Here is a 14,612-nt window from a genome sequence, read left to right on the forward strand (position 1 = left end):
TTTTTAAAAATCTGACATGTTGGCTGGATTCACAACGAGTGTAGCTTTAATTGAGTATCTTGCATGTGTGATTTAATGAAAGTTTGAATTTTATAGCATTTTATTTTAATCTCGTGCTCTGCATTCCCCCTGGCAATTGGCCAGTTGATGCTCTAATGCCTCGAAGCGAGCATAGAAGTGATTTAGCTCATCTGGTAGGCTCGTGTCACTGAGAAGCTCGCGGCTGTGCTTCCCTTTGTAGTCTGTAATAGTTTGCAAGCCCTGCCACATAAGACAAGCGTCGGAGCCGGTGTAGTATGATTCAATCTTAGCCCTGTATTGACGCTTTCCCTGTTTGATGGTTCGTCGCAGGGCATAGCATCATTTCTTGTAAGCTTCCCGCCTTTGAAGGCGGCAGCTCTACCCTTTAGCTCAGTGCGAATGTTGCCTGTAATCCATGGCTTCTGGTTGGGGTATGTACGTACAGTCACTGTGGGGACGACGTCCTCAATGCACTTATTGATAAAGCCAGTGACTGATGTGGTGTACTCCTCAATGCCATCGGAAGAATCCCAGAACATGTTCCAGTCTGTGATAGCAAAACAGTCCTGTAGTTTAGCATCTGCTTCATCTGACTACTTTTTTATAGACCGAGTCACTGGTGCTTCCTGCTTTAATTTTTGCTTGCAAGCATAAATCTGGAGGATAGAGTTGTGGTCGGATTTACCAACTGGAGGGCGAGGGAGAGCTTTGTACACGTGTGGAGTACAGGTGATCTATAATTTTTTTCCCTCTGGTTGCACATTTAACATGGTTATATAAATTTAGTAGAACTGATTTAAGTTTCCCTGCATTAAAGTCTCCGGCCACTAGGAGCACCGCCTCTGAGTGAGTGGTTTCCTGTTTGCTTATTTCCTTATACAGCTGACTGCGGTCTTCGTGCCAGCACCTGTCTGTGGTGTTAAATAAACAGCCACGAAAAGTATAGCTGAAAACTCTCTAGGCAAGTAGTGTGGCCTGCAATGTATCACAATATACTCTACTTCAGGCGAGCAAAATCTAGAGACTTCCTTAGATTTTGCACACCAGCTGTTGTTTACAAATATGCACAGACCCCACCCCCGGAGTGTGCTGTTCTATCTTGCCGGTGCAGCGTATATCCCGCTTGCTGAATATCCATGTCGTCATCCAGCCACGATTCCGTGAAACATAGGATATTACATCTTTTGATGTCCCGTTGGTAGGATATTTGTGATCGCACCTCGTCTAATTTATTGTCCAATGATTGCCTGTTGGCGAGTAATATTGACGGTAATGGCAGCTTTCCCACTCGCCTTCTGCGGGTCCTCACGAGACATCCGGCTCTGTGTCCCCTGTACCTGCGCCTCTTCCTCTTGCATATAACATGGATGTCGGCCCTGTCGGGTGTTTGGAGAATGTCTTGTGCGTCCTGCTTGTTGTAGAAAAAAATCTTTGTCAAAGGAAGATTGACAGACAACTTTGACTGAACACTCAGGGAATGAGAAGTTCTACAAGCAGATCTCACACGAAGAAAGGGTGAAGCTTCAAGCTTCACGGTATGGGACTCAGAGAGGATACGGTGTTCTCATGGTCAAACTGTAACTCATTTGGATCTGGTTGTTAGGGAAACTGGCTGTGGCTGGCTGGCCAGAGCCCAAATGCTGGTTAAAAGCCCAGGTGGAAACATACAATACTGCTACTCCTCTGCCATCAGGCAAGGTACTTTAATTGTTTCTGAGAAGGCTATACAAAATAGCTCTTATAGATGTAAGATGAGATCTTACAGATGACCTCTGCAGGCGCTGTACTGTACACCAAGACAAGTGGGCAAGATTGGTCTCAGTTATCCTTGCTCAGTAGACCCATTAATCATTTCTATTCATTGTACAAAAAATATTTGTTAAGACTAGAAAAACAAATCAGTGAAGGCATTTGGAGACTAAACAGCTTTTGGGAAAAGGAATTATGTGTATTACAATTTCAGAAACTGCAGCATGCCAGTGTACAGTGAACAGTAATCCCCTTTATTGCCTCTAGGGAGCGCTTTTCATGCTGGTACAGTCCCAATGAGTAAGTCTGAGGCCCAAGGATAAAGGTGACCAAGCAGCTGACACAGTCCTGAACAATAGTCTGATATACTAACACTCTTTCCAATCTGGACACAGAGTCCTCCCAGTCGAGAGAGAGAGAACCAGCTTTTGGAACTTCTAATGTTTGCTGTTAATTGTTATTGTTTATTTCACTTTTGTTTATTATCTACTTCACTTGCTTTGGCAATGGTAACATATGTTTCCCATGCCAATAAAGCCCTTGAATTTAATCAGAGAGAGAGAGAGAGATGAGTCTGATAGAATATATCCAGACCATTTGCTATCAACAAGAATGCAGGCCAAGGTCTCTGCCATCTAGCATTTTTCAATTCAATACAACCACAGGAGTAAGGGGAAAGATCCTGGCTGATATCCATGCTCGGTGTGGTAGTGATCCTTGTCGTCCTTCGTCTTCTCCCTCTTACTCCTCCCACACCCTCCTCCCCCTCCTAGTCCTCAGTCTTTTCCCTCCCCTCCTCTGTCAACCCCCCTCCGTCTTTCCCCTCCTCCACCTCAATCCCAACCTCTTCCATCTCCTCCTCCACATTCTCCTTCATACAGCAGATATATAGGCTTTGCTCCAGTTCTCACTTAATAGTGTCAACACCTGTATCAGACAGAGTGGAGATAGTAACATGCTCAGGGAGGATGGATCGATTCATAGCCCAGGGATGGCAGATGGTCAATGGGCATTGATCCACTGAATCACCCCCTCTCCTCCTTAGTCTTCTCTCTCTCTTTCTCTCTCTCTGTGTATGCGGTAGTGTTGAACAATGAACACAAACACATTTGTGGTCTGCTGTGTGGCTCAATTGGTAACAGGATGTCTCTAGCAACACAAGACTAGGTTGTGGGTTTAATTCCCGCAGGGATCACAAACACTTCAACACAGAGGCCTGTTAGGGCGCAACCAGGGTGTTCCCAAGGGGGCTGTAGACACACACATGCATACATACACGCACACACTGGGGCTTTCCATGAGAATGAAGCTCTAAGTCAATGTAAATCATGTGTGAAATGATAATGAGTTGATGACAATGGGGTATATTATTAGACTGACTGCATTCCTGTTGGGTTCAGACCATTTGAACCGGAATGCTCTGTGAATGGACGTATGGAATGGATTGTCTGCCTAGGCATGTGTTGATAGAATCAATGATTATCAAAGCACACACATCGTTCATTGCATTACAAACTCCTTTGAATATTGTCCAAATCGAAGAACACGCATCATTACATTGGAACCTTCTCAGAGTAACCCACAGCATCTACTATCACATAACGGTCTTCTGCTACTTCCAAAATCTAGATACTATTGTGATAGCAACCAAGCTAGTCCAGTAAACCTGTCACGCATGCTCCCGCTCTCCCTCTCTGGTGCTCGAGGGCGCCAGGCTGCCCTTCATTACACACACCTGTCACTATCATTATGCGCAGAAGCGCTCATTGGACTCACCTGGACTCCTTCCCTTTGTTGATTGGCAGGTCTAATTGTCTGCTCCCCTGGTTTAATTTACATTTTTTATTTTATTTCACCTTTATTTAACCAGGTAGGCTAGTTGAGAACAAGTTCTCATTTGCAACTGCGACCTGGCCAAGATAAAGCATAGCAGTGTGAACAGACAACACAGAGTTACACATGGAGTAAACAATTAACAAGTCAATAACACAGTAGAAAAAAAGGGGAGTCTATATACATTGTGTGCAAAAGGCGGAGGTAGGCGAATAATTACAATTTTGCAGATTAACACTGGAGTGATAAATGATCAGATGGTCATGTACAGGTAGAGATATTGTGGTGCAAAAGAGCAGAAAAGTAAATAAATAAAAACAGTATGGGGATGAGGTAGGTTGTTCCCTGTGTCTACATTAATGTCGTTATGTGTTTATGTCGAGACGCTATCCTGTCCTGTTCCATGTCCGTGCTAATTAAATGTTCACTCCCTGTACTTGCTTCTCATCTCCAACCTCGACCATTACAAAACCCACTGGGCACAGACATCATTTCAACGTCTAGTTTGATTTATATTTGGTTGAGATTTAGGTGAAAAGTTAGGTGAAAGAAATACTACATTCCCTTACGTTAATGACTTTTTGGAAATCCAATCCGTTTTTCCACATTAATTCAACGTCATCAGACAGATTTTGTTGTTGAAATTATGTGGAAACAACGAAGATGGAAGTAAACAGTGGCAGAAACAGGTCCTTATAGGGACTGACAACCCCCTCTGCCTAAGAGCAGTAAACGCTAGTATGCACACACACGCACGCACGCAGGCACGCACGCACACACACTTCTGGCAGAGTTATACATAGAGTGCAAAAAAAGAATATTCTAAATAGCATAAGACTCCTGGCTGAGTAGTCAGCCCAGAGTGGGAAAACATGTAAACAGGTTTTTTAGGGTAAGAATCTACAGTGTTGTTGATGAACTGTGCATACTTTTTAGTCCAAAACTAGGCTTAATCTGTCTGGGAAACTGCCCCTTTATGTCTGTTTTATAATCCATAAAAAACAAATACAAAGTGAACATGAAAAAGGGGTGAAAATGTAACATTGGACTCTGTGATCGTTTTTTATCGTAATATCCTCCTGGGATTTTCGACAACATTTAGAAAACTTTCCAAGACTACGAGCTCTGCATAAAAGACTGAGCATGTGCTGAGGTGTTGTGCGCTGTGGGGAGGGGGTGAGAGTGTGTTTTGTCTTTGCAGACTAGTGTTTGGCATCTCCACTTAACACTACCCACTGGGCACACATATGTTTGAATCAACGTTGATTCCAAGCCATTTAATTAAATTATGTTGAACCAACGTGGAATAGACTTTGAATTGACGTCTGTGCCCAGGGGGTAGTTCCTGTTACTACAAACAAAGAACTCCAGGGTGAAGTTTCCCCTAGGTACAGATCTAGGATCAGCTTCCCTTGCCCCAATCCTAACCTTAACCATTAGTGAGAAAAATGCTAAACTGACCCAAGATCAGCGTCTATGGGTAAATTCACCCTACACCAACAAAAAACAGCACATCAGAGCTGCGGGAGAACTTTAGCGTTAGGAACAGCTTGGATGGCCATTTGTCTAATGAGTGATCACTCACACGGCTCTGCTCCCTATTACCAGGCCATATGTTAGTTAGATAGAGGACCAGAACCACAGGCCAAACCTGTTACTGTTTACTTTGTTGGTTTGTTAGCTAAGCCTCTTACCGTGAAGCTTTTTTTGAAGGGACACATTAATATTCAAGATAGGCTACAATACAGAGGAATCAGACTGAGTGCATGGAAAGAGAAAAGGTCAAAACAACCACAGCAGGGCCTAGTTGTGTTACAGGTTGTACCTTTGAGGGAGTCAAAACCAAAGCCTGGAGAAAGTGTGTGTGGTGGGGGAGGATGGGGGGGGGGGTCTGTGTGTGGGCGTGTGTTTGTGTCTCAAAAGAAAAAGAAAGATGGCCATCTGCTACACACATGTAAATACACCACTTGTTAAATAACACAAGTAACAGTCCATGTGCATAGTGCATTCCACAGGTCACGTTTATAAGTCAGTGTTCAAAAAAAGAAATCAAATTAGGAAAAGTTATGGCACACCTGAGAGTTGGGAGCCACTGCTCTAGGCTACCATCTGGAAATGGAAATACATTATTTCATCCATAAAAGTTATCAGGAAAAAACAAACACACATGTGCAAGCACACACATACACGCTCACACACACGCTTGTTTTCTAGCTTTAAAGGGAAAGCTGTATGGTGAAAGGTTTCCATGTCTGTCTGCAGGCTATGTTGTGGCTTTGTCTGAAGTCCACTTTAACCTCTCGATCTATGCATGTCTGCTGCCAAGGCGTGCTTTGAATGCTAATGCTTTAGATCTCTATGTTAACAAAGGGTCTAACCCTAACTCACTGCACCGCTGTGACAGGCTGAGGGGTCAAAGTCCACTGGTGGTGTCTTAGTGAGACCCAGCCTTCCTTCTCTGAGCTCTGGTGGTGTGCGTAAGACCCATCTATCCCTTGCCATTCCCTTCATATCAAGGCACGGATGTACAGTATGTTGCAATGGAATGCAGACTGTTGGTAATCTCTGTAGAAAGCTTGAGACTCATCATTCACCAGAATCCTTCTCCAAGCCTATAAGACCCAGCCATCCTTCTCCAAGCCTATAAGACCCAGCCATCCTTCTCCAAGCCAACTGGTGGTGTGTATCTCCATGCCTCCTGTTGATGCACGCGCACACACACACACACACACACACACACACACACACACACACACACACACACACACACACACACACACACACACACACACACACACACACACACACCTCAGTGTGCTTGATTAAACTGGGGCTAGAGGAAGAGGATAGCAGTTTGGGCCTAAACTCCTCCACAATTCTCTGGAGAAAGCTTGAGACTCAGATCATTCACCAGAATCCTTCTCCAAGCCTATAAGGTGGTTGTATAAGATCCTTGGTCAAAACTCCATGCCTCCTGTTGATGCACGCGCGCACACACACACACACACACACACACACACACACACACACACACACACACACACACACACACACACACACACGCACACACACCTCAGTGTGCTTGATTAAACTGGGGCTGGAGGAAGAGGATAACAGTTTGGGCCTAAACACCTCCACAATTCTCTGGGCTAAGATAGACATGCACAGGGAAATAACTGATGTGAGAAAAACACAGAGGCTTTGAGAAATGGGCAATTGAGAAATGGAAGTGTTTTTGAGAGAAAAGTATTAGTCGGGCAAACTCAGTGTTGAAGCTATATGCTGAGAGATCATGAGTTGAGATTTGGATGGAAGTGACACCAACATACCATGAGTTTCTGTTTCTGCGTCTTTGTTCAGATGAAGCAGATGACTTCTCTGTTTCCCCTCCTCTCCTGTTTTCATTTAGCTGTGGACAAAAAGACAGACACAGGTCAGGGGTCATATATCACGTGAAGAACCCTAATGGTTACAGTTTCTCTATTTTTACTGAATTACAGAGAAACTGTCTACAGAACAGGCATGAAGAACATGTGCTGAACCACAATAATGACAGTCAGTTTCTCTGTGCTGAAAACCTGTAGGACCCGGGTATTAAGAACATGTACACGCAACCAAAATATAAACGTAACATGTAAAGCGTTGGTCCCATGTTTCATGAGCTGAAATAAAAGATACCAGAAATGTTCCATATACACAAAAAGCTTATTTCTCTCAAATTTTGTGCACAAATTTGTTTATATCCCTGTTAGTGAGCATTTCTCCTTTGCCAAGATAATCCATGCACCTGACAGATATGGCAAATCAAGAAGCTGATTAAACAGCATGATCATTCCACAGGTGCACCTTGTGCTGGGGACAATAAAAGGAGCGTGCAATTGGCATGCTGACTTGCAGGACTGTCCACCAGAGCTGTTGCCAGATAATGAATGTTCATTTCTCTACCACATCGTTTTAGATCATTTGGCAGTTCATCCAACTGGCCTCACAACTGCTGACCACGTGTAATCATGCCAGCCCGGGACCTCGACATCCGGCTTCTTCAAATGAGGGATCGTCTGAGACCAGCCACCCGGACAGCTGATGAAACTGTGAGATTGCTCAACTGAATAATTTCTTCAAAAACTGTCAAACTGTCTCTGGGAAGCTCATATGCATGCTCGTTGTCCTCACCAGGGACCTAACCTAACTGTAGTTTGGCGTCGTAACTGACTTCAGTGGGAAATGCTCACCTTTGATGGCCACTGGCATGCTGGAGAAGTGTGCTCTTCATGGATTAATCCCGGTTTCAACTGTACCGAGTAGATGGCAGACAGCATTTATGGCGCTATGTGGGTGAGCGGTTTGCTGATGTCAATGTTTTTAAAAGAGTGCCCCATGGTGGCGGTGGGGTTATGGTATGGGCAGGCATAAGCTACAGACAATGAACACAATTGCATTTTATCAATGGCAATTTGAATGCACAGAGATACTGTGCCGAGATCCTGAGGCCCATTGTCGTGCCATTCATCCTCCGCCATCACTTCATGTTTCGGAATGATACTGCACCGCCCCATGTCGCAAGGATCTGTACACAATTCCTGGAAGCTGAAAATGTCCCAGTTCTTCCATGGCCTGCGTACTCACCAGACATATCACCCATTGAGCTCTGGATCGAGGTGTATGGCAGCATGTTCCAGTTCCCACCAATATCCAGCAACTTCATACAGTCATTGAAGAGGGTGGGACAACATTCCACAGGCCACAATCAACTCTATGTGAAATAAATGTTTCGTGCTACATGAGGCAAATGGTGGTCACACCAGATACTGACTGGTTTACCGATCCACGGCCCTACTTTTTTCCCCTAAGGTACTTTATCTGTGACCAACAGATGCATATCTGCATTCCCAGTCATGTGAAATCCATAGATTAGGGCCTAATGAATTTATTTCAATGGACTGATTTCCTTATATGAACTGTAACTCAGTGAAATGTTTGCATGTTGCGTTTGTAATTGAGTTAAGTGTATAAAATAAGCCTCTACAAGACATTTCAAATGGTGAGATTTGGCGAGCCAATCACAGAGACTGCGCCAGTGTTTTACTCATGGGAACATTACGCAGATACTCAGCTGGAGGGAGAAATAAAAGGGGACAGAGAATACAAAATGCAGCAGCTGCCTCCTCTAATAGTTCCAATCCTGTCTGTGTCTATGCTTACGCATGTGTGTGTGTGTGTGCGTGCGTGTTATACCAGTCAAGTAAAATTGTAATGCCTGCCGCCAAGGTAGCCTGGAGGGTAGGAGCGTTGGGTCAGTAACCAAAAGGTTGCTGGATAGAAACCCAGAGCTGATAAGGGGAAAGGTATCCCCCTTGAACCATACGGGTCAGTTAATTGGTCCTTTATTTGTGTGTAACACAGTCTCTCTCTCTCTCTCTCCGATGCTAACCTTGATTAGCATCTCATGCATTATACATAGGTAAACTAGCATACATTGCTAAATACACGTTGCTAGCAATAACTGACTGTCAAAATGGATATTCAACTTAGTGTGGCTAATGAGCCGAAATTCTTTTAACTTTTCCTACTTCGCTCTTCTGTGCTTTTCAGTTTGCTTTCTTTGCCACAAGTGTCTAAGTTAGTCCCAGCTGAAAATAATTATATGGCAGCGCAATGGAGAGCCAACTACATTACTGCTAGTAGCTATTCCTGCCTGCTTGAACTTAATGCAAAAATAGTCAGAGGAGCTATTCTGATAGAATGACAATATGTTGGAGTGGATTTCAAAGTGATTGACAGTGGCTTTGACAACTGTAACATCAAATATCTATAGATAGAAGCGTTAGCTGTCTGTGGAGACATTCTCCTCCATTAGATGTACAATTCCAGGCTGTGTGTATTCTACCTCTTACAGACTCTGGGATAGAATGGAGAATCATAATGTCACGAGAGTATTCTGGAACCAGAGCCTAAGCCATCACCGTCACCATCATCATCCTTCTATACTTCCACACCATATTGCCAGCAGTATCCTACAGAATCAACAAGACACCAAAACTGACACTTGCAGCTCACCAACCACCCATGGAACAAAAACAAGAACACACTCACACCAGCCCCCATATAGCATATGCACGCGCACACACAGACACACATTTTGTGATTATATCTACACACTACACAATGCAATCACAGCCTGAGTAGGTAACTAGCGAGGAAGAGAAATGCTCCAAAATTATACACTGTTATCACAGGGTTTGCACTGTGAGACTCTTCACAGTAAACACCCAGGAAATCAATAAACCTCCACAGTCGTACAGAGGATATAGAGGCACACATCTATAGTATGTGGAACCAAAATCCATCTTTAGGAGAGCAACAGAGGTGTTCTAAACCAATTTTACAGCCTACTTGTTTACAAACAATCCAATATCATCGGCTCTATTTGCTTCTTGGACAGACAGACAATAGATCTCTCTCTATCAGGAAAGTCTATCACTACCTAACCCCTCCTCCCATATATCAATAGCAGCTTAGAAGTGTGTACTGAAACAAAAGGGGTCAAAGTATATCTATCCTGCCAAGCTGGTAGCAAAAAACCCTCTCCAATGCCCTGTGCTTAGTGCTATTGTGATTGGCAGGTAGCCTAGCGGTTAAGAGCATTGGGCCAGTAACCGAAAGGTTGCTGATATGAATCCCCGGGCTGACTGGGTGAAAACTTGGCTGATGTTCCCTTGAGCAAGGCACTTGACCCTAATTTCTCCAAGGTTGCTGTCAATAATGACTGATCCCTAGCTGTGACCCTCTGAGGATGTCTCAGGGTGAGTGGGATATGCAAAAAAACACATGTATAATACACACATGAAATAGGACACATGTAAGCACCCACCTAATTATTATCTGCTAGAGTAGCTGGTGGAGAGAAGGCAACAGTAGAGAGGGTCTGCATTATTTTCAGATCTCCATGGTAACCTTGCACAGGGGGAAAGTGGAGCACCAATAGGATCAGAGAGAGAGACTCAGCAAGGCGGCGGTATCGGGTGTATGTTACGTGGGGTGAGGGGGAGATCGGCAAACTTGCACACACACACACACACACACACACACACACACACACACACACACACACACACACACACACAGCAACAACTAAAGGGCGGCGGTATAGTATAGATCCTTGCCTCGTGGGAGACTAGAAAGGCCAGGCCATTGAGGGTCCGAGTGAAAGAGAGGAAATAGAGAATGAAAGACCTATTACCACCAGGCAATAGGTTTCATCTACATCCACTCAAAATAAACCCTTTCAAGTAGGGCTTCTAAATCCCTTTTACTCTCCAATCGTTGACATTTAAGCATCGACCGCTGTGTGAGAGATTTACAAATCAAGCCTGTAGGTAATTGAATAGTGTCTGTTGATATTCAGGCTCTGAGTGAGTTTATTGTTGCATCTACTGTCAGACTCATTGAAAATCGGGTGTGGAGTACCACAAGGATGTGATTCAGGACTTTGTTCGGGATCTAATGTCATCTTATACACTTTGATCAACCCTACCTCATTTATTTCAGGGCACTCCTATGCAGAGGGCCTTGCAATGTGACAATACATCTTACACGGCTAAGCGCTCTTCAATAACAGGTTTCACTTCTCATTTTGTCATTCTTTGAAAAGTACCAGATGACTTAAACATAGATAGAAGAGGAGTTAAAACCAATCAATTATTTCCAATCCTTTGAGCATTGTCCATCCACCCCCATCGCTTCGCCTCTCGCTTCGCCTCTTCCTCTCTGTGACCACTGACCCGCTGTTAGACGAGTGAGCTACACCCAAAGCAGGACTTCTATTGCTGTAAAATTATGACTTTTAAGAACCAGCTCCACAGCCACCAAATAACCTTACGATTCTGACAGATCGTAGGGCTCTGGTTAAAAGTACAGGGAATAGGATGCTATTTCGGACACAGCCCAAAGAGCAAAAGAGCATAGCAATAGAGCAAGAGCTTTTTCAGCTATATTTCTCCTGGATGTCACAGGTTTTAATGAGCAGAGTGCTGAGACAGACTTATGGCTCTTCTAGCAGATCCAGATTTATTGATCTACAGTGTATAAATCAACCGTCCTGGACAGACGGAAAGGGATAAACTGCTGAGGTTGGAGGTTCAATCACCACACACATCTGATTGAATCAGAAAACTCATCATTAATTTACCTTCCCCTCTCTTTGGTCATATCTCTCAATAGATTGGTAAACAGTGAGCACCTTGGGTAAACAGATGGGTAAACCCTAACTCAACAAACATGTATCTAGAATAATAGGTGGGTAAACCGAACTCAATCACCCATCACCAACTGAACTCAATCACCCATCTTAAATTATTCGGATTGAACTCATTTTACGCTGTCCTATGTCTTCTCAGTGTTAATGTTTTGAGGGGCGATGGGAAACCTGAGAGATTGCAGCAGCAGCCCCTTGAATATGTGTTTATGGGGAGTTACTTTGATGCTGGTTGAAGCAGATGAAAAAAAATATATATTTTATATATATATACAGTGGGGCAAAAAAGTATTTAGTCAGCCACCAATTGTGCAAGTTCTCCCACTTAAAAATATGAGAGAGGCCTGTAATTTTCATCATAGGTACACTTCAACTATGACAGACAAAATGAGAAAAAAAATATCCAGCGTTAGTGAGGTCAGGCACTGATGTTGGGTGATAAGGCCTGGCTCACAGTCACCGTTACAATTCTTCCCAAAGGTGTTCGATGGGGTTGAGTTCAGAGCTCTGTGCAGGCCAGTCAAATACTCACACACCGATCTCGACAAACTAAATGACTTAAATGTAAATGTAAATGTAGTGAGTGTTGCAACCAAGGAAATACCATTTATACGGGCTACACACTTTAGCACTTGGTGGTCCTCTTCTGTGAGCTTGGTGGTCCTCTTCTGTGAGCTTGTGTAACCTATCACTTGGTGGCTGAGCCGTTGTTGCTCCTAGATGTTTCCACTTCACGATAACAGCACTTACAGTTGACCGGGGAAGCTCTAGCAGGGCAGAAATCTGATGAACTGACTTGTTGGAATGGTGGCATCCTATGACGGTGCCACGTTGAAAGTTACTCTAAGGTCATTAAGTAAGTAAGGTCATTAAAGTGGCATTGTTTGTCTATGGAGATTGCATGGTGGTGTTCTCAATTTGTTCTCAATTTGATACCTGTCGGCATCGGGTGTGGCTGAAATAGCTGAATCCACTAATTTGAAGGGGTGTACTTTTGTATAGATAGTGTATATGTTCAAATAAAAAACTGATCACATCATCAAAATAATAAATAATCATAAACACTGAACAATTACATAAAAATACAAACAAAAATTGCAGTACATTGTAGAGTAGTGGTGTCTAAGTCCAACCCTATTCACAATGGGGCAGCAAAGGTCCAAGCTACCTACCCAAAACACCAGTGACACCCAGCCCATTCAAATAATGGTGTGAGTCTTTCCACATCTTCTCCAACATTGGTCTGTACCTGCATGACTGCATTTCCCTTGCATAGCAGGGGATAGGCAAATAGCACTTCAGAAAGTATTCATACCCCTGGACTTCTTCCACATTTTGTTGTGATACAACCAAAATTCAATATTGATTCAATATTTTAAAAATCTCATCCATCTACATATAAAACTCCATCATGAAAAAGTGAAATATGTTTTAGAAAATGAAATACAGAATGTATTCACACCCCTGATTCAATACATGTTAGAATCACCTTTGGCAGTCATGATTACAGCGGTGAGTCAATCTGGGTAAGTCTCTAACTAAGTGCTTTGAACACCTGGATTGTACAATATGCCCATTATTCTTTATAAATTCTTCAAGCTCTGTCAAGTTGGTTGTTGATTATTGCTAGAAAGCCATTCAAGTCTTACCATAGATTTTCAATCCGATTTAAGTCAACACTGCAACTAGGCCACTCAGGAACATTCAATGTCATCTTGAGAAGCAACTTCAGTGAATATTTGGCCATGTGTTTTAGGTTATTGTCCTGCTGAAAGGTGAATTTGTCTGCCAGTGTCTGCAGACTGAACCAGATTTGGACTGTGCTTAGCTCTATTCCGTTAATTTTTTATCCCAAAAAACTCCCGAATCCTTGATGATGACAAGCATAACCATAACATGATGCAGCCACCACTATACCTGAAAATATGAAGAATGGTACTCAGTGATGTGTTGTGCTGGAATTGCCCCAAACATAACACTTTGTATACAGAACATGAAGTGAATTTCTTTGCCACATTTTTTGCAGTTTTACGTTAGTGCCTTACTAATGGATGCATGTTTTGGAATATTTTTATTCTGTACAGGCTTCCTTCTTTTCACTCTGTCAATTAGGTTAGTGTTGTGGAATTAATACAAAGTTGTTGATCCATCCACAGCCATTAAACTCTGCAACTGTTTTAAATTCATCATTGGCCTCATGGTGAAATCCCTGAGTGGTTTCCTTCCTCTCCGGCAACTGAGTTAGGAAGGAAGACTGCATCTTTGTAGTGACAGGTTGTATTGACACACCATCCAAATAACTTCACCATGCTCAAAGGGATATTCAATGTCTGCTTCTCCCCCATCTACCAATAGGTGCCCTTCTTTGCGAGGCATTGGGAAATCTGGCTGGTCTTTGTGGTTGAATCTGTGTTTGAAATTCACTGGTTGCCCAGGAACCTTACAGATACAGCTGTTTGCAACAAGGCACTAAAGTAATACTGCAAATAATGTGGTAAATCAGTTAACTTTTTGTCCTGAATACAACGTTATGTTTGGGGCAAATCTAATACAACACATTCCAGAGAACCACTCTCCATATTTACTAGCATAGTGGTGGCTGCATCATGTTATGGGTATGCCTGTAATCATTATGGACTGGGGAGTTTTTCAGGATAAATAATAAACAGAATGGAGCTAACACAGACAAAATACTAAAGGAAAACCTGGTTCAGTCTGCTTTACACCAGACACTGGGAGATTAATTCACCTTTCA

At 43.1% G+C, this 14,612-nt stretch overlaps 1 protein-coding gene across 2 annotated transcripts in view; it reads right to left on the reverse strand.

Annotated features, from left to right (window-relative positions):
* Positions 1 to 14,612, reverse strand: part of LOC115109738 (tetraspanin-18B) — a 112,987-nt gene that overhangs the window by 22,535 nt on the left and 75,840 nt on the right. For both annotated transcript variants that reach the window (XM_029635028.2, XM_029635029.2), the window contains exon 2: positions 6,933 to 7,012. In XM_029635028.2, coding sequence (XP_029490888.1) covers positions 6,933 to 6,935 — 3 coding nt within the window. In that variant the 5' untranslated portion in view covers positions 6,936 to 7,012. The remainder of the gene's footprint in view (positions 1 to 6,932; positions 7,013 to 14,612) is intronic.

The sequence above is a fragment of the Oncorhynchus nerka genome, linkage group LG25 (assembly GCF_034236695.1).
Source record: "Oncorhynchus nerka isolate Pitt River linkage group LG25, Oner_Uvic_2.0, whole genome shotgun sequence".
NCBI classification, from domain to species: Eukaryota; Metazoa; Chordata; class Actinopteri; order Salmoniformes; family Salmonidae; genus Oncorhynchus; species Oncorhynchus nerka.